This window comes from Perca flavescens, chromosome 17 (genome assembly GCF_004354835.1).
Source record: "Perca flavescens isolate YP-PL-M2 chromosome 17, PFLA_1.0, whole genome shotgun sequence".
Classification (NCBI taxonomy): domain Eukaryota; kingdom Metazoa; phylum Chordata; class Actinopteri; order Perciformes; family Percidae; genus Perca; species Perca flavescens.
In genome coordinates, this window is record NC_041347.1 from 11,366,461 (window position 1) to 11,393,028 (window position 26,568).

The 26,568-nt window shown below is 41.2% G+C and overlaps 1 protein-coding gene across 8 annotated transcripts in view; it reads right to left on the reverse strand.

Moving 5' to 3' along the window:
• Positions 1–26,568, reverse strand: part of ablim1a (actin binding LIM protein 1a) — a 44,663-nt gene that overhangs the window by 9,847 nt on the left and 8,248 nt on the right. For 6 of the 8 annotated variants that reach the window (XM_028603125.1, XM_028603119.1, XM_028603124.1 and 3 more), the window contains 12 exons: positions 13,059–13,196; positions 9,201–9,384; positions 8,768–8,877; positions 6,581–6,707; positions 6,359–6,452; positions 4,306–4,393; positions 2,933–2,997; positions 1,694–1,771; positions 1,349–1,507; positions 1,079–1,123; positions 716–751; positions 381–510 (listed from right to left, as the gene is read on the reverse strand). In XM_028603125.1, coding sequence (XP_028458926.1) covers positions 381–510; positions 716–751; positions 1,079–1,123; positions 1,349–1,507; positions 1,694–1,771; positions 2,933–2,997; positions 4,306–4,393; positions 6,359–6,452; positions 6,581–6,707; positions 8,768–8,877; positions 9,201–9,349 — 1,081 coding nt within the window. In that variant the 5' untranslated portion in view covers positions 9,350–9,384; positions 13,059–13,196. Of the gene's footprint in view, positions 1–380; positions 511–715; positions 752–1,078; positions 1,124–1,348; positions 1,508–1,693; positions 1,772–2,932; positions 2,998–4,305; positions 4,394–6,358; positions 6,453–6,580; positions 6,708–8,767; positions 8,878–9,200; positions 9,385–13,058; positions 13,197–17,633; positions 17,765–21,570; positions 21,692–26,568 lie in introns of those variants that run through there. The other 2 variants (XM_028603121.1, XM_028603118.1) reach the window with 2 other exon arrangements.

Consider the following 26,568-nt stretch of genomic DNA (forward strand, 5'->3'; position numbering starts at 1 on the left):
AAACAAGAAAGAGTGTTACACTTTCAAATTAAACTTTTTAACGGAAAGAATAGCAAACACAGGAGAAGTTGCATTGTTAAAGGCACATTGACTTTAAGGTTGTGATCCTGCAAAAGGATGGCTTGTCCATCATGACAAAGCAAAAATCAAGAGCATACAGTAACAACCCAAAGTCAATTTTGGTGAAGTTCCCCTTTAAAGTGGTCAACAGATGTGAGAACCTTAAGGTGGAGGGTCAGTGAGCTCATCCACAGTGTTTTAACATCGACCTGAGCAGTAAAGATCTCATCGATCCACCTTATAAAAACCCACAGATTTAATCACAGACAATGTAATAATACACATGTGCCCACACACACACATACATTACACATACTCACCTGGCCTGTGAAAATGCTGTGGTGACCGTGACAAGGTGGGGGTGTAACCATGGCGATTATAAACTGGCGATCCTATGGAGCCCTGACTGGTGGACCTTTGGAGGATGCGTTCCCTCCTGTCGTAAGAGCCCTAACACACACACGCACACACACACACACACACACACACACACACACACACACACACACACACACACACACACACACACACACACACACACACACACACACACACACACACACGTTATTACACATACTGCTGGCATTAATGAGACATTATAAACAGTATTTAAATCGCATACAGGGGACAGTTGACAAAAAAAGTTTATGCTCACCTCACCAGGTGGGGTTGGCGACATGTTTCTTGAAAACTAGTGAGAATCAAACAAGTCTGAATTATAACTTTGTTGTTAAGACCTTCTTTGAAAACAAGACAGTTTATCTAACTAACGTTAGACTGCTCTATAGAGGCAAAAGCCCAGAAACAACCAGACAAAAATATCAGACTATCATAATGTATGATACACCTGGGTATTAACAGGCTTTAAAAAAAACACAGCTCTGTACCAGGACTGAGAATCTGCTGATCTTCCACATTTGGCAAGCTGTGTACCTACAACGTACATGGTCTCCTTTTTACATGATGCACATTCCCGTTGTTTCATTTATCGTCATCACCACACGTAGGCGTATCTCACCTTGTCATCGGGCAAGGGGGAACGCTCCCTCCTGGCAGTGTGGAGCTGTGAGGGACACCGAAGTTTAGTACAGCCTTAAAGCTTTTATTGCAGCATGGAAAAAATAACTTCTTTGCGTTTTGTTTTTGAGGAAAAGTCTTACTACAGGGAAACTTAGCCAACAACAAAACAGAGGATCATTTGATGACTATTTCTCTTAGTGCACAGTACTCTATGTGCATAAAGATGGCATGCATGCAGGAAAAAGGTGCATGGGGTCTGTGTGTTTACCTCTCCCACATTCTCTCCTCTCTCCTCCCTCTCATCCAGGGAGGTGGTGTACAAAGGTTCATAGGTAATAAGATCAGGGCGCTCAATGTCATAAATGGCTTTGACTTTTGGAATGGCAGCTAGGTCTCGGTAATCAAGGATCTCATTGTCTACTTTTGCCTAGGGAGACAAATAAAGACAAACATGCATACACACACAAGGGTAAAGGGAGATTACCACTGTAGAACATTCTATTACCAAACAAGGCGTAACTGTCAAAATTGGCTGTTATGTAAAAAAAAAAAAAGGGGAACTTCTGGCGAGTAAGACAGAACAAGTGGCATATAAGTCTAAAATAATTCTTACATATATCGTGTGACCCGGTGAGCCAGGTATGCTTGAACCAGGTCTGGAACAAATACTCTCGGATGACGACCTCGTAGGCTGTGAAAAGAAAACACACAAGTGGCTGTTAGTCACAATGACGTCAGTCAGACTGTCATTCTCCCATGATCCACAGCCCCCTGCCATCTGCACATCACCGTGATTATTACCCAAAACACTCCACCATTCGGCTTTTATACTGTATGAGCGATGAGAGGGAATTGCAAACCCTGTTTTTAGGTTTCATTAATAACATGAGGTACTTTGAAATACCAACATGTCATTTCATGATTAGGTCATTCATTTGCAAATTTGCAAAGTGAATGAGTACTTGTAGAGCACTGTAGATTTATGTTCTTAAGAACCTCATGCCTGTTTATGGGAAATGAACAGTTTGGATGGCAGCAGCAGGTCTGAGTGTAGCGTAATTAAATGAGTCACCTAATGGGTGAATGGGGATTTGGAAAAGACTAATTAGGCATCTGGGATTTCTGCTCCTCTAAATGTGTGCACAATCTTTGTCTCATGCACCTTTGATATGAGCATATAATAAGGTGTTAATAGACGAGACTGAATGGCTCCATATGACACACAGAGAGGGCACTGCAGGCTGTCCCCAGCAGGTGGCAGCATACAGTGCTGTACAGTGTCTCATGTACATGGTGGAACACAGGATGATGCCATCTCATAGCCAATAGCGAATACAGTACCTGCCTTTGTGTTTTTTGGAGGAATAAGAGGGACGGAGGCAATAGCTGTGGAGGAAGGGAGAGGGGGGTTCACAGGACATCACACAGGGGTTGTGCCTCTCCAGCCTGACTCACAGTTCACACATACATCAAGGTGAACATGTGCACATGTAAATATGTACATGAACAAATACTTATACAAGCATGCAAAGGCACACACACACACACACACACACACACACACACACACACACACACACACACACACACACACACACACACACACACACACACACACACACACACACACACACACACACACACAGCCTCAATAGGCAAATTATGTAAACCACAGTAGGTTAAGGTTTAACAGTTCATCGAGGGAGCAGGAACAGCCCATGCAGAATCCCTGGTTACATATTACAAATTTCTATCTTTTCCAGGAAAACACTGTCATGAGACATGAACAGAAAGGTGCTTTCAGTCAAGACAAAGTCATGGACAATGGAGTCAGTGACGCCCAAATTCCTACCCGCTCCCTGTGTCTCTCCTCTGTTCTGGTGGTGTTCTTGCAGCCAGGATGCCACACTGTTGATCCTGAGCAGGAAAGATGGAGAGAAAATACATTTAGAGCAACGCATGGAAATAAATTATATTCACATTATTTAAAAAATGCATATATGACTACTTGTGTTCCAAAAGTGTGTTAGTTACTGTTCTGAGACACGTTGCTGTTGTTAATATCCATATTCTGCATATAATGTACATACAAATGGGTGACAAATGGGTTATTACATGGGTTATTAACAGACTTAATTAAAGGCCGTCTTTGGTACACAGTACATAAATGCAATGTAAAAATGTATTATGTAAAAGATTATATAAATTCCTATACACTGTCAACACTTGGTGTATTGAAAATTCAACATTTGGGTCATAGATCTTTATCAAGCATCAAACTCATCAATATGAAATATCATCTTTACACTATGGCCAGAGGCTGCAGCAACTAATCAAAAAAGTCACATCAATAATAACAATTACACCATCACTAATTGAGAGAAAAAATAAATAAATTGCCAGTCCAGTAAAAAAAAAAATTTGTTTTTATTGTTTATAAATCTCATTTCAGTGATTTTTTTGTAATTATCTCTGGTTTTTGTGATATGACCCCATCAAAAATTTGTTTTTATTGTTTATAAATCTCATTTCAGTGATTTTTTTGTAATTATCTCTGGTTTTTGTGATATGACCCCATCATGAAGGTCTATGACTGAAATGTTGCATTTTTAATACACTTAGTGCTGACCTTGTGCAGGAAAAATACTTACAAATGAGTGTAGACACAAATGCAGATGCTTCTACACAACACAAACTATAAGGGGTCACTGAGTATGAAAATTATGTGAATCTTATGCTATGGCCTTAACAGAACAGCTTTTTAGGAGATTTTGGAGTGACATCAGACAGCATTCTCCACCACCATCATCAAAAAACCAAATGAGGGAATATCTCTGGAAATAATTGTAGTCTCTTTAGTAGTTTTAGAGATTTATAAAATGAGCATTAAAGCTGTTCTGTTGGCTTGTGAGGAACCAACACGTTACTAAGACGTTGGTGGAATTAGTACAGCAAGGACATAAACGCTCAGTACACAGTGTCAGCAGCACAGCATACAAGCAGACATATCACACAATAAATAATAATACTTTTCTTTAATTTGTCACCAAACTCTAACAATAGTAAATTACGCTATTTAATCCCCATGCAGATAGGTTTCACTTCCCTAAGCCATACTCCACCTACAGAGGAGCATGCAATTCTTCAGTTTCTGTTAAAACAATGACTAAAAGTGGAGTAACAACGTTTTCACGCGGCAGTGACAATGCAGGTAGGTCCACTCACCTTGCAGATACATCTCTTCTCCTTCTGTGAACATCTGATTGCACCTGCTGCATCTCGCACAGCTGGGGTGGTAGTGCTTATCTCCTGCCTGAAAAACACAGAGCGCACAGAACAGACTTGACATCACAGGAAAATGAAGATCAATGAAGCCTGCAGTTAAAGTGAGTGAAGCGGAGCTGCGACTTCCAGGAAATAACCCATTGCTCTACCTGCACAAAATCCTGTAAGTGCAAGGGATAGTTTCATCAGTCCCGGTGTAACTGCTCTCTCTCCCTTCAAGAACTGTTGAGGAAATTGTTGCACTGGGCAAGCTGCTGGTGAATATGTTCCCCTGAGACTGCTCTGCAGGTTTAATTTAAATAAGGTGTTTCTCAACAGTTTGTGAGGGAATGTGAAATCATTTAATGTATTCCAGTCATATGCTCTTTCGGTTCTCTTTCATGCTCTTTTTCTTTCAAGAAAAAAACATGTTTGTTAAATATGGCCACCATGACATATGCCCGTTTGACACAATCAACCTGTATTCTATATCTGAGTGATCCGCTTTGCGATAACCTGCATAATGCAATCCAATAAAATGATCTGACGACTAGAGCGCCTACATTTCCATCACTACATTGATGTGGCACTTTGCATGCAAAGAGACCCATTCAAAAAGCCTATGTGACTTTGACCGGGGAGTGATAAAATACCCAAATGAAATTGCGCCTGCTGTATAACAACCCTCAGTAACATTTCAGCTAGCAAGTGGACACTCAGCGATATGGAGCAACTGACTAATATTTGCATTTTTACATTTTACAGAGTGGCTATAACAGCACTTCACAGCACCCCCTACCCAATACTCTCCTCACGTACACTGTAAAACAGAATCTCTCTCTCAGGGATAATAAAGGTGCTTGTGCTATATGTGTAGTATGCCATTAAATACTCTCCCTATTTCTCTCAGCTGTTAATAGCTACATTAATTACCCCTGCATTAATAAGCCATTCACTCCCAGAGGAGCAGACAGTATGCATACCCACTGATGGCTACACGGTATTTGACCTGGGTCTTGGGTCAGTGATTAGACAGACTGCTATGGCTTTGGCCACACTGATCCATTGGCAGCAGTTCAGGGGTGAGATGCCAAGGCCTTTTTCCGATTGTCATAAAGGCCTGCCTTAGCGCTGGATTACTTTAAGCCTGGCTGGCTAGCAGTGACATTTTTATACCATTAAATGACACATAACTCAGTGTCTGATTGGATCACTGTCTGCAGAACAGACAGGCCAGCACTTGTTTAAGACACCAGTGAAAACAGACAGCGTCAAGGATAGAGGTGTTGTTTTACATAAACTCGGCTCAGACAACGTTAATAACGTTTAAACCAGACTTTTATAACAGCTGCATGACATACAGTATTGATGAATAATTATCACTTTCTAAATGTCAGATCACATTAGGTAATATTTATATAATTTCTGGCAAAGCAAGCTATGGCCGTGTGCAAGCATGTGTATTTAGGCAGAGTTGGAAAGACCTAAAAAATCTGCTAAGAATTAATCTTTTAGTTGAATGCCTACATGTCGAGAGTCTATTTGGCTCTGTGACGAAGAGATTACACCCGAGATTATCAAACTACATTTCCCAATTTCACTCCTATGAACATCCTCTGTCTGTATGGGTAGCAGAATTTAGATGGTACAACCAACTCTCAAACTGTGTTGTTAACTATGTGTTGACTTATTTCTGTAAATCCACGTAATGCAAACATTTATTTTAAACTTTTTACATTACATTACTACATTTTCCAAAAGTAGCTGCAATAATTGTAGTCCTTAAGTAAACATTAAGGACTGTGAAGTAATTGTGAAAGCATTTGTTCCCTTAGAATTCTTTCAAACTTACCTCAGGCAGGATTCATATGAAATCTAAGTGCACAATTAATAGTCTTTTTACAAAAGCATACAACAGGCTGCACAGAGAGACATCAGCCTATAGGGAGCCAATCAGAGGATGTTGAAGTTGAAGAATGTGATGTGTGTGTGTGTGTGTGTGTGTGTGCCTTACCTCTAGCACCTTCCCTGTGATGAACTGATGACACGCCTCACACTGAACTCCAAAATGGATCTGGTAGTCCTTCTCACAGTAGGGGGCGCCGTCCCTGAGAGGAGACAGCCAAATCTAAATAGCAGGGACTTGACAGTGAAATATCATAATGTGTGTGTGAACCTCATACAGGCCTAAATTTGACCAAGTAGCCTGTAATTACGGTAAATATGAGCTGCTTACTTGCTGATGTACTCCCCGGTCAGCACTTTGGTGCAGGCTTTACACTTAAAGCAGCCCAGATGCCACTGTTTGTCCAATGCTAGAAGAGCCTGTCCGTTCTTAATGTCTCGACCACATCCTGCACAATCTGCGGAAAAGCAAAAGTGGCATGGCTTAAAAACACAAAGAAATCAAGTGTTCTCCCAACACAAACTACAAGAAAATACAATAACAGAGCAAGGAAATAACTGAAGAGTGAAATTATAATCGCTGGAAGGTTTGTTTCATGTAAAAACACAGCCTTTAATGGGCTCGCAATATTAACAAATGCAAATTATAGCATGCAAAGAATAAGACTTCTTGTCAGTTCTGACCCAAGACACTAGAGGGTGAGAGAGGGTAACCAGCAATGTTCTGACAGCTGCCTCTTTCTATCATCTACATCTCTCTTACCATGGCTCTAAAAGCTCCATCCATATCCAAATGGGATCCTGAGGCTCTAAAAGTGCAAGAGGTTGGTTTCCAAACGAACAATCTTCCTGTCATCTCTTCTTTAATGAATAGAGGATGAAAGCAACACAGAGCCCGCTGCAACCACAGGGGACGATAACTACGTAAGGCATAACGAGGTTGCGATGATGACGTGAGGAGAATCAGCATGCCTTATTTATAGGTGACCTTGTCTAAAAGCTCTTGAAATGCCAACAGAGAGACCAGTGGGGGAGAGAGAGAGAGAGAGAGAGAGAGAGAGAGAGAGAGAGAGAGAGAGAGAGAGAGAGAGAGAGAGAAGGAACAGGAAGAGGGAGGATGAGAGGAGTTAGAAGAGGAGGGGTTTTAGGGCTGCACATTCCCTGTTCCAGAGAAAGGGAAATGCCTTTTGAAAGATATGCTTATCCGCCATCTTGCTGAAAGTTAAAGAAGAAGAATGAAGATAAAGATGAATTTCATTGTCTGCTCAATCAATATGAGGCTACAGCCAGTATTCACTTAGCTTAGCTTAGCTTAGTTTAGCTTATGTTGGCGGCTGCTAGAAACGAGGGCAAACAATTAGCCTGGCCCTGTTCAAAGTTACTAAAATCTACCTACGAGCACCTCTAAAGCTCACTAGTTAAAACGTTTTATCTTGTCTGTTTAATTCGTACAAAAAGTATGGGTAGGTTCGCTAAGCCAAGCTAACCGGTGCTGGCCTCAAAGCTATAGTGCATAGTTTCTGTCGCCCCCATGAGGAATTCTAAGTAATGACAACAAAACTGTCGGTGGGTCTACATGATACAAGCCTTATGTGATCGCGCACCGCCCACACCCCTCCTCCACGCAGTTGCTAGTAGCCAAGGAGGACACGGAGGATTTAAAAAAAAAACAACATGATGGACTCTCCAGAAGAGGTAATTATCTTCACTCAAGTTTCTGCACGGGAAAGTCACTGGACGCCACAATCTTCTGAACATAGCCATACTGAGAAATACAGAGAGAGAGTTGTGTGGAGCTGATAGTCTTAATTAGCTTTGTAGCAACTCATTTGGCATTGGCTTGAATGTAACTGACGTTTATTAATATCAAAAAGTTACGCACTAAACCTTTAAGCTTCATATTTAACGTACAGATATGAGTGGTGTCAATCTTCTCAGATAGCTCTCAGAAAGAATGTGTGTAGTGTATTTCCCGATGTCAAACTATTCCTTTAGTAGCTTTAAGGTTGGAAAAGTCATCACTGACTAAAATTTTCAAACCCAAGACTCAAGCTGTGTCTCATTGTATACACACTTCCCCATAATGTTGCTACATTACCACTAGTATTACTATTACCACCAATAGCAGTACTATTTACTACATTTTTAGTTTGGAAACTTCTGGATCTCCACTAGTATTCAAATAGAATTTTTGTTGGTTTGAATAATGTTTGGCTATACAGCACAAGTTGTTAATGAGTCATGACTCAACACGCTCAACCAGGCAAGCTTTTTACGGCAGAAATATCAACATAAACATGTAACAAACAATGCACGACTCATACCTGAAAGCTCAATTTTTCAGAATTTTTATTTTTCTAAAACATTTTTTAATTCCTTGAAATAATCCACTTTCACTATGAATCCTACTGTGAACCTGCCAATTCTGTGTGGAAGCCAAAATAGCATAATTTGAAAGTGAATGCCTTCCTGTGCATTAAACCTGTGTGCATGCGTTTATTAGACAATAGCAACTTACTGCTGGAGCCCAGGACGTCCTTTGGTCCCGGAGACATGGGCTCGACACAGTACTGACACAGGCAGTCCTTCCCATTAAAGGTCACCCTGTCCCCGGCGGGGAACGGTCGTCTGGAAGAGGGGTGACATGAACAATTGGTCAACAAGACATGAGCTGCAGCCTGTGGTAAATGTAAGAGTTATTTATTTGTGGCTCGCAGGCTGTCTGATAGTGAAGATGACAGGACCCGATGATGTGGATGTGTGTAAACACTGTGCGCCTAAGGAGGCCATTTAGTCAGATGATGTAGACGTGACACTGCTACTGGTATTGCTGACATCTTTGATTTCAACAACCGTCCATCAGTTCACATGATTCTGAGCAGAATTTCATAATTACTGTATTGGAAAGGTTCACACAAATTGCAATAAAGTAAGGTGTCTGTTTGTCTTACTTGCAGATGGTGCAGACGAAGCAGGCAGGGTGGTAGGTCTTGCCCAGGGCTGTGACCACTTCCCCCTCCACAAAGTCCCCACAGCCATTGCAGCGTGTGCCGTGCATGCGTTGGTAGTCCAGCGTGCACAGATAATCTCCATTCTTCATGAAGAAGCCCCCCTGGGCGAGGTCACAGCCACATACTGTACGGGACATACACATTGGCACTCTGCGAGTCAGGTCATTTACTCATATAACACAACACATCCAACCATCAAGTCACCCAACTCCTCCACACATCAATGGCTTTGCTGAATTCTGAGAGGCTCAGTGAATGCATGACATGGATGCTGAAAAATACATTTTAACAGCTGTGTTCGTTACAATGTGAAAGGCAACGTGCAATCCTTTTATCAGTGTTTACAGTCACCATAAAAGAAACTAAACATTCTCACTTTGGAGGAACTGTGCATCAAGGGGTCATGTTGATTAATCAGCACTACCACTGCAAGGTCTTTTGATTGTCCATGTGGAGGTGGAGTGTTCAACGCAACAACAATTCTACAATTGTCTAGCCCAGGAAATGGCCTTGAGCTGTTCATGAAGATAGATACTCTATACTACAATGTCGGTCTCCAACAAGCTTCCTTCAATTCAAATATAACCTTGTCATCTAGACAAACATGAAAGACTAGCAAAGGCAGAAATCGTAGTTAGGGAACAATTAAGAGTTTTGGATAGTTTAATGTTGGTGTGATGCCGTTATCAGGTTTTAATGACCATATGAAAGATTTACTATTTCGGAGGAAATATGAAATTCAAACATTTGAATGTACATTTGAATACAATAGCTTTGATCTCTGTGAAATCAAGCAGAGACATCCAGGATGGCTACCGATTCATGGCTTTTTACTTTTTTTAAATATGAAAAATGAAATATCTGGATAATATTTTAGGGCCATATCACCCACCCCTACATCTTAGTTTAGGGTATATAGCGTGCATTAACTAATCGGCACTAAACACAAAGGCTGATGAGAATGTCTTTTTGTGTGCTTATTTGGTCATAAAAAAAGTATTGGACACATGAAATAATGATGGTATAGAAAGAGTACAGGATCACCAAAGTTATTACAATTCTGTAATGGCATTTTGTCTGTACAAAATGTTAGGGTGTGGTGGCTGATTAAAAAAATCTTGGCTTGAATAATCACTTATTTTCCATGTCACATTATATTATTCTCAAAGTTTTCCCATTTATCAAGACTCACTTATTGTCAGACAGAAATGATGACTGCATATGTTGCGTTAACTCCACATATGGTTTGATCACGATTGAGACATAAGGCATGTCTATAAGTACAGTATTTCAACCAGATACTGATCACATGAACCATGTAGTGCACCATTCCAGCACCACAAATTGAGCCTGGTAATTTAATAGTCTTTTGGAAAGGCCACAACTAAGAGTGAAAATATTTAGATCTTTGAGAAGACTGCACCTAATCATTCTTATACAATGAGCCACGCTAAATCCTGGGGATGAGAGGGAGCGAGTGAGGGTAGAATCTGATTTAATTGCATTAGGGCTCAGGGGTGATGGAATTAGCTTGTAAGCTATCTGAGTCAAGAGAAAATCAGCCATCGGTGGAGATTCTGTGGCCTTTAACCGTGAGGTCCAACCACCTCAGCTTTTCAACAGTTGCATGCCATTACATTAAATGATTTTTGTAAACTTAAGAAGGTCAACTTGTGAAATTAAAATTAAAGTGATTTCAGAGAAAGTAAAACATTTTGCTTTTGTGCATTTGGAACACTGTAGTGCCTGTTCAAAATGTGCTGGTTTGGAATGGGCTGATTGCTTGGCCTCTGGTATTGCTACTTGCAGCTTTCTCGAAAACCGCTCAACCAAACAACAAACAAGACACCGCACTTCCTTGGTTTCTGAGCAATACACCTGCCATGACATAGCTGCGTCCCCTGGTAATGCTAGAGTATATATGATATTTGCTTACAGCTAGCTATTCGGGACAAGGCTATTAGTAAGTGAAGTCTATTAGATGAACGGTTGTTGAGAAGATTGAAGGACAGACAGACAGAGACTCCTTAAATTTTTAGTTAGAGGAGATAAACACATGCAAAAAAGTGGCTGTTTGGGATAGTATGAATGTCAATAAGCTCAGTCAACCTGACATGACCACAACTGACGGTATTATTAGTCCTACAAGTTGGAGACACACAACAGAACATATAAATTTAGAGCAAGGACTAAGCCAGTGTGTATTTTGGCTATTAAAGCAGCCCTTGTGTCCTATTTGGCAACCACTAACTCCTGTGCACAAACTATCTAAAGGCATGTATATCCACTTTTAAAGGACTGAATTAGGTACTAATCTCAGCGTTTGCTTGTGTTATTCTGGGCAGTTGGTGACCTAAGATAACTCGATAACAGTGCTTCAGTCACAGATTAACTACAAGGGCTTCAGCAGGGCAGGTTTAGCCTACAAGATTGACACTGCTTGGTCGGCCGTGGGAAGCTAAATCGTAATCATGCCAGAATGCCAAAAATCCATCAGTAATAAGGCTAAAAGCAGAAGGATTTGCACTGTAACTTGTCATACCAGTCGGGATGGTACTTTAATTAAAGTATGTAGGTTTGAGAAGTGAAGATAAGTCATGCCACCATGTATCTCTCTCCTTAGAGGAGGATGGAAAGCACGTTGTGGCCTTTAGGGAGTGCTCCTGTCCAACCTTGTGTGATTGGGATGCTTTTTGGGACAGACATTGAAAAAGTACATTTGTTTAGTCCCACTTTTGTCTTTTTACCTAAAGGGCCATCAGTCATATGACTCTTAATCTGGATCAAAAACAGTACATTTTCAGGATAATTGCCTCACATACGGTTATGCCGGATGTTCCACCGAATGTCCCTCGTCTTCCACTACCTGTGTGTTACTAATGTTAAACTCTGTTGTATTGGTAAAAAAAAAAAAAACTTCAAACTAGCAAGCTACACGCTGAAAATAGGAAGTTTTTAAGAAAATTTGGATCGTGCAATAAGGCAGGCCTGCTTGGTTCTTTCGGGAAATGATTGTAAAGACTTACAAAGAATATGTTTTAGGACATTTACTATCTAACTAGGACATTTTGGGACCGATTGGTGAGATTTCTGTGAACGAAGGACACAGTGATACACTGGTAAGAGCAAATTATGTTTAACTATGTATAAAGCTGATTTAAATAGCTCACGTTACTGTATTGTGTGAACAGTGTGGCGTTTTATTTTGCGGGATGCCATTTTGCAGAGGCACTGTCGCTGCGTCCGGTCCAGAGCTTAGCACCGCCCAAGACAATAGTGATTGGTTTAAAGAAATGCAAACAAACCAGAGCATTTTTTTCTCCTATTCCAGAATGTGTGTATGGTTGAACCAGACCTTATTTTGCAGCGCTGTGGAGATACTGTTGGTCTGGCGATGCGAGACTAGACTCCTCAATACCTATGAACTATCATAGTCCATCACAGGAGAGAATCATATTTAGCAAAACACAGCTAGTCAGCATAAGGCAGCACGCCCTGAATGAAAGGAAGCAAATGTCCTACTATTATGACAGCATGAAATTAGCTATACATTTTAAAACTTCACACCTTAGTTGCCAATTTTCACACAACTCCCACATTATTCTTCTCCAATTCAGAAACAATAAAGACAGGCTCATTTTTATATCGTAAAGACATACCTTATTTACCAAAGACCGGCCTTTTTGAATATAATATTAGGGTTGTCTCCTATGGAGTAAAGCTGAGCCAAATCACAATCAGTAAATACATGTGAAATCTATTTAACAACAGACATTTAATTACATAAAATGTCAGTACCTTTACAGGTGAAGCACTTGAGATGGAAGTGCTTGTTCTGCACCCGCAGCACCTCGCCCTTACATGGCTCCCCGCACTTGTAGCACTGAATCAGGGGCTTCTCTGTGGAGTGGTGGTGTGTGTCCTGTGCATGAGCCACTGCAAGAGAAGAGACATTAATGTTACTATTGAACTGGTAATGTTGATGAGTCATAGCGGTCACTCAGTGCAGTTTTTGTAACGTTGCTGTTCATCTGAGGCCACGCTGTGAATCTGAATCTGCAACATCACACAGACCCCAATGACCAACTGCTGAGAGCCTGTCAGATTGAAAAAAGGACAACATTGAGCAGGACAGCACAACTTGGGGTTCACGACCCAGATAGGCTCTCTAGAGAGAAACAACCTAAATATAGTCTGTCTTTATCAGTGGAGGATGGACAGGCAAAATGCTGATCAGGGCCTGGTAAATGGCATCCTAAAAGCGTACTGATAAAATCAGTTTCGCTAGTGAGTTTACTGTACTTTCATCCTTAAAGGAAAATGTCATGAGCCATTAGCTGTCTAGTAATAATTGTGCAGGGCACGCTATATATGGCTTCCTATTGCCATGTTTAGAAGACAAATTTTTGTGTCAAACACTGCCTGACACGAACTCCTGTCCCATGCTTTTTGGGGCTGGTGTTCCATTCGTTCCATTCAATTCTTCTCTGTGGATGTCAAGTGTTTGACAGTAAGCAGAGCATGGCACTCAGCTCAGATAACAATATAACAGAGCAGGCTACATGTTTGCTGTGATTGAATATCTCACCCTGTGGAAGAGTTGCAAATGAGTGAATTAAAAAAGAATAGGGTAACAATGTAAAGGTAAAGGTAAACAATGTAAATTAGCAACTTTGCAAAATCAATGCCACATTAGCAGCTTTGTGAGGCTGTACTTCCATTCCATAACAATCCATCACATAGTTGTTGGGATATTTCAGTCTGAACAAAATTAGTGGACCGACATTGCTATCCCTAAAGCCACAATGGTGCCACAAACATGTATTGAAAAAGCCTACTTTTAATGGCAATATTTTAAAATGACTCTGATTGCAGAGCATGCAAAGATCCTAATCGGAGTAAAGATTTAGACATCACTTTCTTAATGTGAGGTATTGGGACAACCATTATAATTATATAAGACAGAGAAGCTGTTATCATCTTGCTTTATCTCGACAAGCAGTATCCAGTGTTATCTTTAGATCCATGACACGTCAGCCTCTGGCCCTCCTCAGTAGAAAGTTTGGGCGTCCCTGACATAGACAGACATTAATCCAGCACTACTGTACTGGATGTAAATACTGCTGCAGTGCCGCACTGCACACAGCTTATCAGCTGTTCTGAAACCACCATATTATTTTATATTCAGGAGCATTAACCAGCTAGGCAGCCCCTCTCTCTCATCCTCTCATTTCCTCTTTCTCTTTTTTTTTTCAAACAAAGATACAGAAAACACACACACACACACACACACACACACACACACACACACACACACACACACACACACACACACACACACTCTTAGAATACACATTAAAGGATCTTTGGTCTTTCTGCTCTGCAATAAATCATTAGTCTGCAAGGCTAAAATAAGACACCACCAAAGGCACAGAAATAGCATCATGACCAATCAATGGTCTACCAAGGAAAGACATTACTCTGGATTATTGATGACTTGGCCTACCTTGCATCCCACTTCTACAGTTGCAGAGGTTTTCTGATATTGAGCGGTTGTTTAATTGCAGTAAAAATCAAACAAGCAAGAAAGCCCAGTCTTCAGAACATTATTTTCTTGATGAGATACTTCAACAGTCTTTGATTCATTGTCTAAGGGCAGTCTAAAATATCCTGTGCCAATTCTTAAGGATACAAATTCACAGAGCGTCGGCCCATTCAGAATTTGGATTGAAATGGAAGTGAGAGAAGTTGTGAAAAACAGTGAAAGAAGAAGACGGGATAACAGGATGGAGGCTGGAAGGGATGTGGGTATGAGAGGGTGGGGGATCTGTCTCCCTGGTGTCTCTGATGTGATTACACTCAGCAGGACTATGAGTCATCTCTGGGTGAACCAGACTACTGTGACAGCAAACTGAGTCTCAGCAGCTCTGTGTGTGTGACATTGCACCTCTACAGGAAAACACACAGGCCATCTGGGTAACTGCACGTCATTTTAAGCCTCATGGACACTTTTCATCCTGGAACAAGTAAAAGGAAAATTCCAGTTTATCATTTATGGTCAGATGATCAGACTGTATTTGAAGGTAAAACCAAAAGTGAGCACATCCGAAAAGTTGATCCGTCATATTGCCACAGCCACAGCAAGTACGAAAGGTCAAAGCTGGTTAAACTGAGGGTTTGTTTAGAACCTGCCTGAATTACTTACTGCTTGTGTTACTTGTCCCATCTGTTAGGGATACATATCAATCAATCATTCAAAAAGTAATAATCATACTTTACTAATTGCTCAGCAGCAAACGTAATGCATTAGATTATTTACCTTACTTTACTTTTGTTACTTTGCCCAGCTCTGTCAAATGTGCTTCCAAACATATCCATATCTTCCACACCTACACATTGCATATTTTGTATTTAAAGCTATATTGCGTAGTTTCTGACTCCCCCATGAGGAATTCAAAGTAATGACAACAACACTGTCGGCGCGTCCACATGATACAAGCCTTACGAGATCGCACACGCGCCCTCACCCCTCCCTCTACGCAGTTGCTAGTAGCCAAGGAGGACACGGAGGATTAAAAAAACATGGACTCTTCAGAAGAGGTCATTATCTTCACTGGAGTTTCTGCACGGGAAAGTCCCCGGACGCCACAATCTTCTGAACATAGCCATACTGAGAAATACTGAGAGAGTTGTGTGGAGCTGACAGTCTTGATTAGCTTTGTAGCAACTCATTTGGCAATGGCTTGAATGTAACTGGTTCATAATATAATATTAATAGGTTATGCACTAAAGCTTTAACACGTGTAGAAATAGAAAACCAGACATAGTTGTTTTACAACCAGGCAACCCTATAATTTGGAGAGATCCAGTAGCTAGCTTAGCTTCAGTGAGTGCACACAGTTCCCCACAAGTCCTGACCTCAGCTGTGCGGTTCACACACCTCCAACTCTAAACAAAACTAGGTTATTCCTGAAGGTGTGCCCGTGGCAAAGAAAACATAACAATTCCAACAACTTTGGAATTGTCTGGAGTTGCATTTCTCCCCTTTGAGAGACTTTGCCTCCCCCCCAGCTCAAGTCTTTGTGCCAAGCTAGCACGTCTGTCCAGTGAAAGCAAACTGAGACCAAACTGCCAGCAACCCTTCATCAAACTCCTGGTAAGACAATGAACAAATTGATCCCCAAATGTTTAAGTAACTGGATAAATAACTGTAATGACATTACCGAATTTCAAATTGTAATCCTTTTCACCACTCGTTACTGAAAGAAGTGATTACTGAAACATGTTACTAAGTAATGCATTACTGCCCAACACAGGATTTGGAGTTGTGTTTCTGGCAACCTGGCGAATAAGCTCCACGACGCTCCTTTAGCTCTGGTTTGGTCTTTTTAGCTGCTAAATGCATTCACTATGTTCACCCTTCTGTTTGGTGCTGGGCGGGTAATACAACCAGGGTTTTTAGAGCTTTTTTGCATTAAACAGCTGCCTGCTATTTCTGAAAACAACGCCGATTAGAGCGGTGACAGTGAACCAAAACAGTTTCAGGCTGTGAAACCAAATCAATGTGTTAAAAGACACTAAAAAAGCTCTTTAGATCTGAGGGGAACTGCAGAGTCAGTGGTGGTAATTCTCTGTGGGTTTGTCACTACACACAAGTCATTTTATCCAGTGTTCATATAAAAATATTGATGAGAGCAGCTTTGAAGTATATATTTTACTTGGCTGTGATGCAAACAATCTCTCTTAGAGTCAAGAGTATTGCCGACGTACTATTTTGAACATTTCATTTCATAGAGTGTTGTGTTGTCAGCGGGGACAGCCCGGCATGGAAAAGTCAACACTGCTTACGTCATAACAGGTTGACAAGACCTAGATAGATATGACAGATGTTTGAATCCCATGCACAGAGGATCTAAAAAAAATCAATGAGTGCTGTGTGTTTTTTGAGCTTAACCCCACCTCTTCCACTGTAGAGTGTTTGCACAGAGGGAGAGAGACTGTGGCAAAGTTGAGCAGAGATGGTTACTCTACATGGTGTTTCAAGAGATTAAGAAAGCCAACATCAAAAGATTTGAATTTTGAATTTGCTACAAGGATTCAGATTGAACAATCTATAGGACTTGTTTTGACATAAATCAACTAGTGAGGTCTCTTTCAAACATTTAGCAGGCCTCCACACTTACGATTTTACAAAAGACTTGACTTCAAGCAATTTTACTGCAATAACATCAATTTGAAATAAATCCATGAAGACTTTAGGGGTTCTTCTAATGGCAGTAAAATGGCGCCTGATTTGCTAGAATGTACATTATATAATGCTATAAATAAGTAAGCATGCGGTACATGAAGCAACCTCAGCACAGAGGAACTTACTGTGAAATATACAGTAGTACAAATTTTCCGACTGCTGCTCACATTCCTCATTCTGGGCTGGATGTGTTGGCTGTGCTGACAGTGTGATCTGTACTGCCTCATCACCAGCGGATACAGTGACTGATATGAGCCTAAACACACAATGAACACACACACACACACACACACACACACACACACACACACACACACACACACACAACCATGGTGCTGAGGGAACAATAACCAGCAGAGCATCCCAAAGCCAGGCGTAGATGAAAGGGGGCTGCTCTCTCCACCGCTACATCCCATCGACCCCCCCACCCATTTAAGCAGAGCCTAGCTGCGTTGGCAATAATAAAAGCTTCAGATGAGCCTCTGGAGGGAAGTGAAGAAGGCCATCTTGAATCCCCTGAGGACAGATTTTCCCGTAACACGTGCCCCGGCCTTGCTGGTAAATAATAGAGTGGGCTTATTGACCGAGAGTGTGGGATTTGCTGCGGAAGCTTCAGACTTTGTTGCCTTCATTTCCTTCAAGGAACCCCGAGGAACACAAAGCCATTGTAGTGGTTTGCAAATGCACTGGGAAAAGGGGAATTAAATCAAACAATAGATGAGAGACGAAAAGGTCTAATAAAATATTAGTCGCTCACCGCCTTTGTTACTAAGATTCACAGACAGATGAGTTTCCAGTACAGACACATAGCAGCCCCAAAGGAGTGTGTGTCTGTACAGTATGTGCACATGTGCCTTATGAGTGTGTGTGTGTGTGTTACAAAGCGAGACAGAGGGATAGATAAAGAGAGTGGCAAAAACTCCACTCTTGGTAACCATGCCAATACTTTGGGCCCCAGATGTGTCTGCTTCATAGACAACGAAACACACACGAACACACTTTTTACTCCAGTATCCATCCAATCCAACCAGTTTGGGATGGAATATTCCAAGGGGGTCTGACCCTCAATGAATATCAAAGGGCACAAAATATGCCCACCATGAAATCCCAATGCGTGATCAGATGAGCGTGTGTTTGGGGGAGGGCGTGCAGAGCTCTTCATCACCCAGACATAACAAGGCGCTCTTAACCCTCCCCTCCATGAATATGTATGGCTGTATTCACTGCCTCCCCGCCCCTCTGCCCCACCACCAGCGTCCCAGACAAAGCACTTCAAACGTGGGCACAAATTGCAGGGGGGAACCCTATCGGCCTCCACCAGGCCTCCCAACCTTAAATAACTAATCCTCGGGGACCTGGGTTTGGAATAATTATCTGTTCTGAACGCTTGAACGCCACAGTGCGGAGCTTTGTTGTTGGGCAGGTACATAATAATAATACTACGCTGATAAACAAAGACAGGGACTTCCAGTCCAGCTACTTATCTGAGCGGAGACAATGGTGGCTTCATGAACTGCAGAAGCCATTGTGTTTGTGTCAGAAGTGGAGCTGATGAAGGCCTTAGCTCTTTGCCTCTGAATGCCGTCCCATTACGGCCCCACACTCCTGTGTCGTATTTCCTGTGATAATCAAACCGATTGATGCCAGACAGGGAGGATGTTTGTTGACTGGCACAATGTATCGCTACAGTCTGTGTTTCTTTCATGTGATTCTCGCATCGCTCTTGTTGTTAAAGCCTGTATATTTTAGGTCAGTGGCTGTCTCTCCCCGGCCGACCACTTATCTCATCTCTATATTCTGGTCCTGTGTGTGTCAGCTGTACAAACAGTGTGTGTCTATGAGAGTGTGTGTTGCATTGATGTCTGTGAAAGGGTTTAGCTTCTCTTTCAGGGGGTAGACACTGGCAAGCTTCAAAGATGAGGCACCACTGCAGTTGTCTGCAGCACTCTGCGAAATCACGGGAAGCAGCTACAAAGACACATGACATTAGGCTTTCATGTTCAGGTGGTGAATGCAGGTTGTTCTGGGAGTTGGTGACGTGCATGTGATGATGATTATCCAATTTCACAGAGCGCGGTCAGCGAGGTCTCTTAGGCAATGTAACGCTGAGAATGCAAGAAGGAGAAAGAGCATAAATAAATCAACTAGTTGTATAAAAGTGCACAAATCTCAGAAGCACGTGTAGATCAAGATCAGACTGCCTTGGGTACACGTGGCCCCAATAAATTACAAACTATTTCAAGGGTATTCTTGGCTTTGAAAATAGGACAACTGCCTGCAAGCAGACAAAACGCTAACACTGCAATCCTTTTATTATGATTCATCATCCTGGGCATACAGTATAATTTAGTATTTGGTCAGCTGTGCATGCTGATGGTACAGAGCCCACCTGGCCTCAGACAGATTGAACGATGAGCTCCCTGGAAGATACAAGAAGAAATCGTATGTGGCAGAGGAATGAAAATCTAGAGGCCACTAAATGTGAACGATAAACCCAGACAATTCTCCTGCCACCAACAGATCCCAAGAGTCGGCAGGCGAGGCAGCGGAGCGGCAGTCTACTGAAAAAACTTTCAGAGGGATTGTGGGAGATGAACATGTGGCAGCCAGAGGTTAGGTTACGGGTGTTCTGCCAGCCTTGGGACTCGATGGCAAAGGCCTTTTTCTTTGTGGCTAGTCGAATCCACATCAAGAGAACAAGCTACCTAAACACTTGATCTGTCAAAAAAATCTGTAAACATGTTTTTTTCTTTTGTGATAAAAATATCACATGCCCACACATAGAACACTGGCTGGAGGATCAACTCATTAAGCTTCTACCAAAACACAGGAGTAATATATCAAAGCTAGTTCAATTGAGACACTATTAATGGAGTGTAATGGTGACGCATAATGACTTATTACTGTGATTCATTACCTTCATATTCACTTCCAGTCCGGTTGACTGTTAATGTGGAAAACGTTGATGTAATAGTTAGTAATATTTATGGATTAAGTATAAGTTACATGCTTATAAATCAAATATTTCTTGTTAATTTTTCTTTGTGGTTAAAGTCAAAAGGAAATGAAGAACATTGTTGTCATCATTCTTCATCTCTGAATTTAAACCAGACATTTTTATTATAGAAAAGGATGCCTATGGAGCGGCTTGCAGTGACTCATAGTGAGACAAACAATGGTTAACCTCATGACCACATGCCCCAGCAAATTGCTGGGAATGTTAATATCTCTGGAACATGCCCCCTGACCTCACCTAATTCATCCCACGCAGCTGGGAGACCTCACTTATAGGTAGAAACAATCATCTTTCTCTTTTAACAGGACACTATGAATGAAGCCACAGCTGACAACAATGGAGTGTGCCTTTTAGATGGTCGCCATGGCAACGGCTGCAGACAGAGCGAACGAGAGAGCGAGAGAGAGAGAGAGAGAAAGAGAGAGAGACCAAGAGTGCAGGTCCATAGCTCTGCGCAGTGTGGATCCCTACACTAGTGCTCCACTTCTTCTCTCTACATGTTATCGCATCATATTCAACCTGTATAAGAAGACGGACGTTTTAACCTGGAACTATCTATTATTACTCTATACGTTTTGCTGTCACGCTCCTATACAAAAAGCCAGATGCTTTGTTCCAACATGCATTTACATAAGGACTGACGCTGCCAAATTAAGCCAGACTCCAACCCAAGCATCATCAGCTGCTAGAGAGTATTGAAAAGGGCGTAGCATGTTCAAGTCTTTAACTAGAGAGAACCCGTTGATATATCGAAGATGCATCTTTATACTGTGTTATTATGTTTCTTGCAAGCAACACACACATAAAAAAAGCCATGTCTGTATTACTGTGACTATATCACACATTTAAAACATAATCAATTTCAAACTAAATCTAATTCAAACAGCCAGACAAGGCAGTTCAAATCCAACTGGACATGCTGCACAGCTATACACACTGCAGACCAACAAGCAAAACAAATCACAAAAAAACACACACTCCTGACACACACACACACACACACACAAACACACACACACACACTCTGATCACGACCGCTGGAATACCTTTTTCTTTGACCATGACCATTGGAATTGAGGTAAATCTGCACCAGAAAAGGTTCCGGGTATCGATCACCAGTCACACAGGAGCTGCTAGTTCCTTTTTTTAGACAAGAATGAAGTGCAGAAAACAGAGCTGAGACAAAACAGAGAGAGAGAGAGAGAGAGAGAGAGAGAGAGAGAGAGAGAGGAGGTGTAGGCGCTGCTAAGCTCTCCTCCCGAAAACACCGCTACAGCGTGGGGTTTGCCTCCTGACTGCCTGTTTTCCTCCCATCCCTCTCCTCCTCCTCCTCCTCCTCCTCCTCCTCCTCTGCCCACTCCTCCTCCCTCTTCCCCTGTTCCCTCTTTCAGCCCCTCTGTTGTGTCAGCCGCCTCCTCATTGCAGCAACCAGGTGGCTGCTGCTGCTGCTTCTGTAACCAAAAACAGAAACCCCAAATCCCTAAAACAGAACCATTTACATTAGACTTAGTCTTCTTCTCTGTATTTTTCTGCTGTAACATCTTGTCTTTGTAACACATCACATGATGTAGTATGATGTAAATGTATGACTCCCTGAAGATAAATGAAAATGAAGATAATCTGAATTCCATTAATAGTTCAACTGAATTTTGCTGGGAATAACCCTTCACCACATCACTGTACTGTATAATACACACCTTAACAGACTTTGTATAACTACAACAGGGCAGCAGGCAGAGATCAATTACTCTTTTTAGTGCAGTATGTAGCCTGCTGCACTAAAGATTGGTTCAATTGAACAACAATTGGTGTATTTGACGCATATGAAAAAATAATTGAGTTATAAGCTGTAAAATAATAAAGCAACGGAGTAAAAGACAGATTTTTTTTCTGGAAATGTTGGTCTTTCATAACAGTAAAGTGGTTATAGCGCCAAGCACCAAAATTAATAATTAACATTAAATAAAATATGCATTAAACACATTATCCACAGTTCATGAAATACTTCCTAAATGAAAGTACTTTTTGGGAACATTATCTACACTACAGTATTAAGAAAGATTAAAAAAATAGGTGTTAACTAATCAGATCCAATCAACACTGTTGACCTGATCAACGTGCAGTAAAGCCAGGCTCACCTAAGGCCTAGTCCACACGTACACAGGTTTTTGAAAACAGGGTTTTTCCCTCCTTTGTTCTAAAAAAAATTCCCGTCCACACAAGCACAGTTTAAAAAAAACTGTGTCGAATTTGAAAACGTAAAAACACAATTGAAACGCTGTCCAAACCAACAGGCAGCAATATAACCCTAACCTTAAAGCCATGTTGGCCAATCAGAAGATTGAAAAAAAGCTATTACTGGAAGGCTACCTGGCTACAACGGCACATTGATCGTAGCGCATTCCAACGCCTCTGTTCCTTAATATACGGTAGTGGACAAATAAATGTACATGTATGTGTTAACATGTAACAAGTCCTGTTAGCAAGGTTAGAACAACCAGAACTATTTTGGCCATGTCCACCATTGCGAAAAATGTCGCCTCATTTGTAATGCCTCACAAAGGAGATAACGGCGCACACTCTGATGTTACGAAAACTGAGTTTCTGAACATCTTCACCCTGTAAGGAGTTTACCAAGTGATCAGTTTTTGAGTGTGGACGAAAACACATAGAAAAACATTTTACAAAACTGTCTGTTATTTTTCCGGAAGTAGAGGATAAGTGTGGTAGATGTCTGAACCCACATTGCCACTTGAGCCACATGTTTTTCCTTTGTCCACGCTTAAACATTTTCTGGTCTGGTTATTTCAACACAATTCAATTATAACAGGAATAGATTTTCAACCGTGCCACTTAATTGCTATTTTTAAGCCATTTAAGCCAGACCATTCAGATCGACTTAATTTGGCACAGAAAGAAATGTTTAGTTTCACATCTTTACTAGCCAGATGTCGAATTCTCTTACAGTGGAAGTCTCCAAACCCTCTTTCAGTTTCACAGTGGCTCAAAGATGTTATGTTTTTCTTGAAACTTGAGAAAATGAAAGTACACAATGAGAGGTGACATTGATACGTTTTTTCGTATATGGCAGCCTTTTCTATCATATTTCGTAGACTTACAAGGCTTACTAGACTAAGTTCTGATATATTTTGTATGTATGCATATGATTCCAACTAAGCCAGGGTGGGGTGGGGTGGGGTGGATGGGTGAGTTGTGTACCTTATTTTATTTATTTATTCTTTTATTTATTTTTTCTTTGCCTTTTATGTATAATTTGTTGTGCTCTGTCATTTTGTCTTTTGTGTCTTTTTCTGTTTAAAATCTAAACTGTACAAAATGTCTATTTTCAAAACTTGACTGATCTCAATAAAATATATATAAAAAAAACAATAAAAACATGTTAAACTACATTTAAAAAAGTACCCGTGTACGTGTGGACTAGGCCTAATAGTTGATAATAATCGCACCACTTCCAGCAGGCCATGTACGGTATGAGACGGAAACATTGGTCCTTTAAGGTCTAAGATCAGACTTACCATGATCTCTAGCATGCACTTTGTATTAATATCTTGAGTGAATCCTCTAAAATCCAATTACAGAGAGCACGTTCTTGGCTGAGCCTGATGTAGCCACCAGCTCTTATATCATCTGCTACTGTATTGACCTTACGGAAGATTGACCTTTTTTGTCAACTCTACTTCAGAGAGTTAACTCATATACGTCCAGTTACGTACTCTTTGTATGTAATTTGTTGATATGTTTATGTTGGTGCTTGGAATATTGCACTGTTTTAGTATACTATGAAGTAGTCTATATCCACGACGTTCCACTTCCGGGATTGCTCCGTTACGGTGGATTTAGGAGGACTATGGTTAACTGCTCCTCAGATCTCTGCAGGGTAAATCCAGACAGCTAGCTAGAATATATGTTCAATCTGAGTTTTCTGTTGCACAACTAAAACAACCTTTGAACGTACACATGTTCCACCAAAACAAGTTCCTTCCCGAGGCTATTTTGCAGAGGCACCGCCCAAGACGATTGTGATTGGTTTAAAGAAATTACAATAAACCAGAGCATGTTTTTCTCCCATCCCGGAATGCTGCGTGGACTCGCCAGACCCTCCTATGCAGCGCTGTGGAGGTAGGCCTGGCAATGCGAGACTAACTATAAAGTAACAGACAACCTATGTATCACTGTAAGTGATTTTATGTTAAACATCATCCATCTACTACCCACATATTGAATGGAATATTTACTCGTACTATTTCACTCAAGCCTGACTAGCAGCGCTCCACAATTTAACGTGTTCATAAAGTTTCTTATTTGTCTCTTTGGGAGCAAAGTAAATCCACTGAGACCCAGCAGACACCAAGCAGAGGACCAAACCAATGTCTGCAGACACTTCAATGTGTAAGCTAAAGAAAATAGGATTTCAGAATTAACTCAGCCATGTCACACCAGCGGCAATTACGGACGACATGGTCACTGATCCATCAACTGTACCTCTCTATGGCTGAGAGGCAAGGAATAGTTTTGCATCAGCACCACCTCTGTAATTGCTGATGCAGGCAGCTCATTATGCATTCATAATGCATTCATCCACTGCAGTGTCAACTATGCCACCTGCTGGATACCCGACAATGTGCATCAGTTTCCACAGGGGCGTTTTCTTCTCATCTGGCTATGGATACATGGCAGTGAGGCAAACGGTAAAAATAGTTAGCGGATATTCTTTCCAGCACTCCACCCTTTTTTATTGTAAAGGGAGAAAAACATGTAATGAGTTTGTGATGGCCAAAGATTTGAGTGGCTGAGCAGTTTTCTAAATGTTGGCTGGTGAAAAACCATCTCCTTTAAAAAGAATAGAGGTTTACAGTGTAGTTACTAACTGCTAAATGCAACACAAAGAGTGTCCCGTTATTGTGTCTTCTCATAATACTGTAATGGACCTATTATCATTTGTGCCTTTTTTAATAATCTCTGTAGGAGCTGCTGGACATTTATGCTACATAAGGCTTGCCAAGAGCAATTCCTGAGCAGCAAAGCCTATTATCCATGGATGAAAAGTTTCTTTATTTGGCTCACCTATGAAGGATCCTTTATCTGACTGTCCATTAATAATCTGGCCAGGGAACTATGCACTCTACAGCCACCATATCGGTGCAGATTAATCACTGTTACCATGACCACTAATAAATGCCTTTTACAGTTATGGACTGTTGCCTTGAGTGGTGAAGCCAGACTGAGGCCACATTTACAGTAAACAACAAATGGTGTGTGGCTATTTTGCACATTGTTATCCCTTAAAATTAGGATAACAGGAACCCCCCCCCCACACACACACACATACACACACACACACACACACACACACACACACACACACAAAAAACACACACACATACAGAACATGTGTGAAAACTTTTTGCTACACAGCCTATGCCCTGGATGATGATTTGCAGATTTTTAGAAATCCAACAGACACATAGCGTGACGGACAAAATACTAATGACCATCTTGTGTAACCTTTTTCAAAGTGTATTTCACCCATGTTACATTAACAGCCCTGTGTTGCAGCTACCCTGAATACACAGAAATATGTTTTTCCTATAACATTCAATCAACATTCTTTCTTTGTGTAAGAATTGTGTAAGAACAATCTGCATACATAAATCACCACATTTTCTAATCTAAAATCCACAGGAAGCTTGGATTGCTGGTTTATTGTCATGTTTCTTTGAGGTTTCCAAATACTGCAGCATTGTTTACAGTGTGAGCACAATGTGTTTTTGGGCTGACGATTCAACACGAGAGAGGTTTAAGAAAAATTAAGGGGGAATTAAATTAGGACTATTGTTTCTTTGTGAGTTTAAAAGTCTTGCAAAAGATAGTTTTTTTTTCAGATCAGTTCTCAGGAAAGCAGCAGTCAAACGACCCAGACGCGGCCTCAGAACTCTTCTGAATATAAGCAGCTATTGACTGTCACTGTCACTGTTTGATTGATTTCAGCTGTCACTAAAGGAATGAAATGGCTAACATAAGCC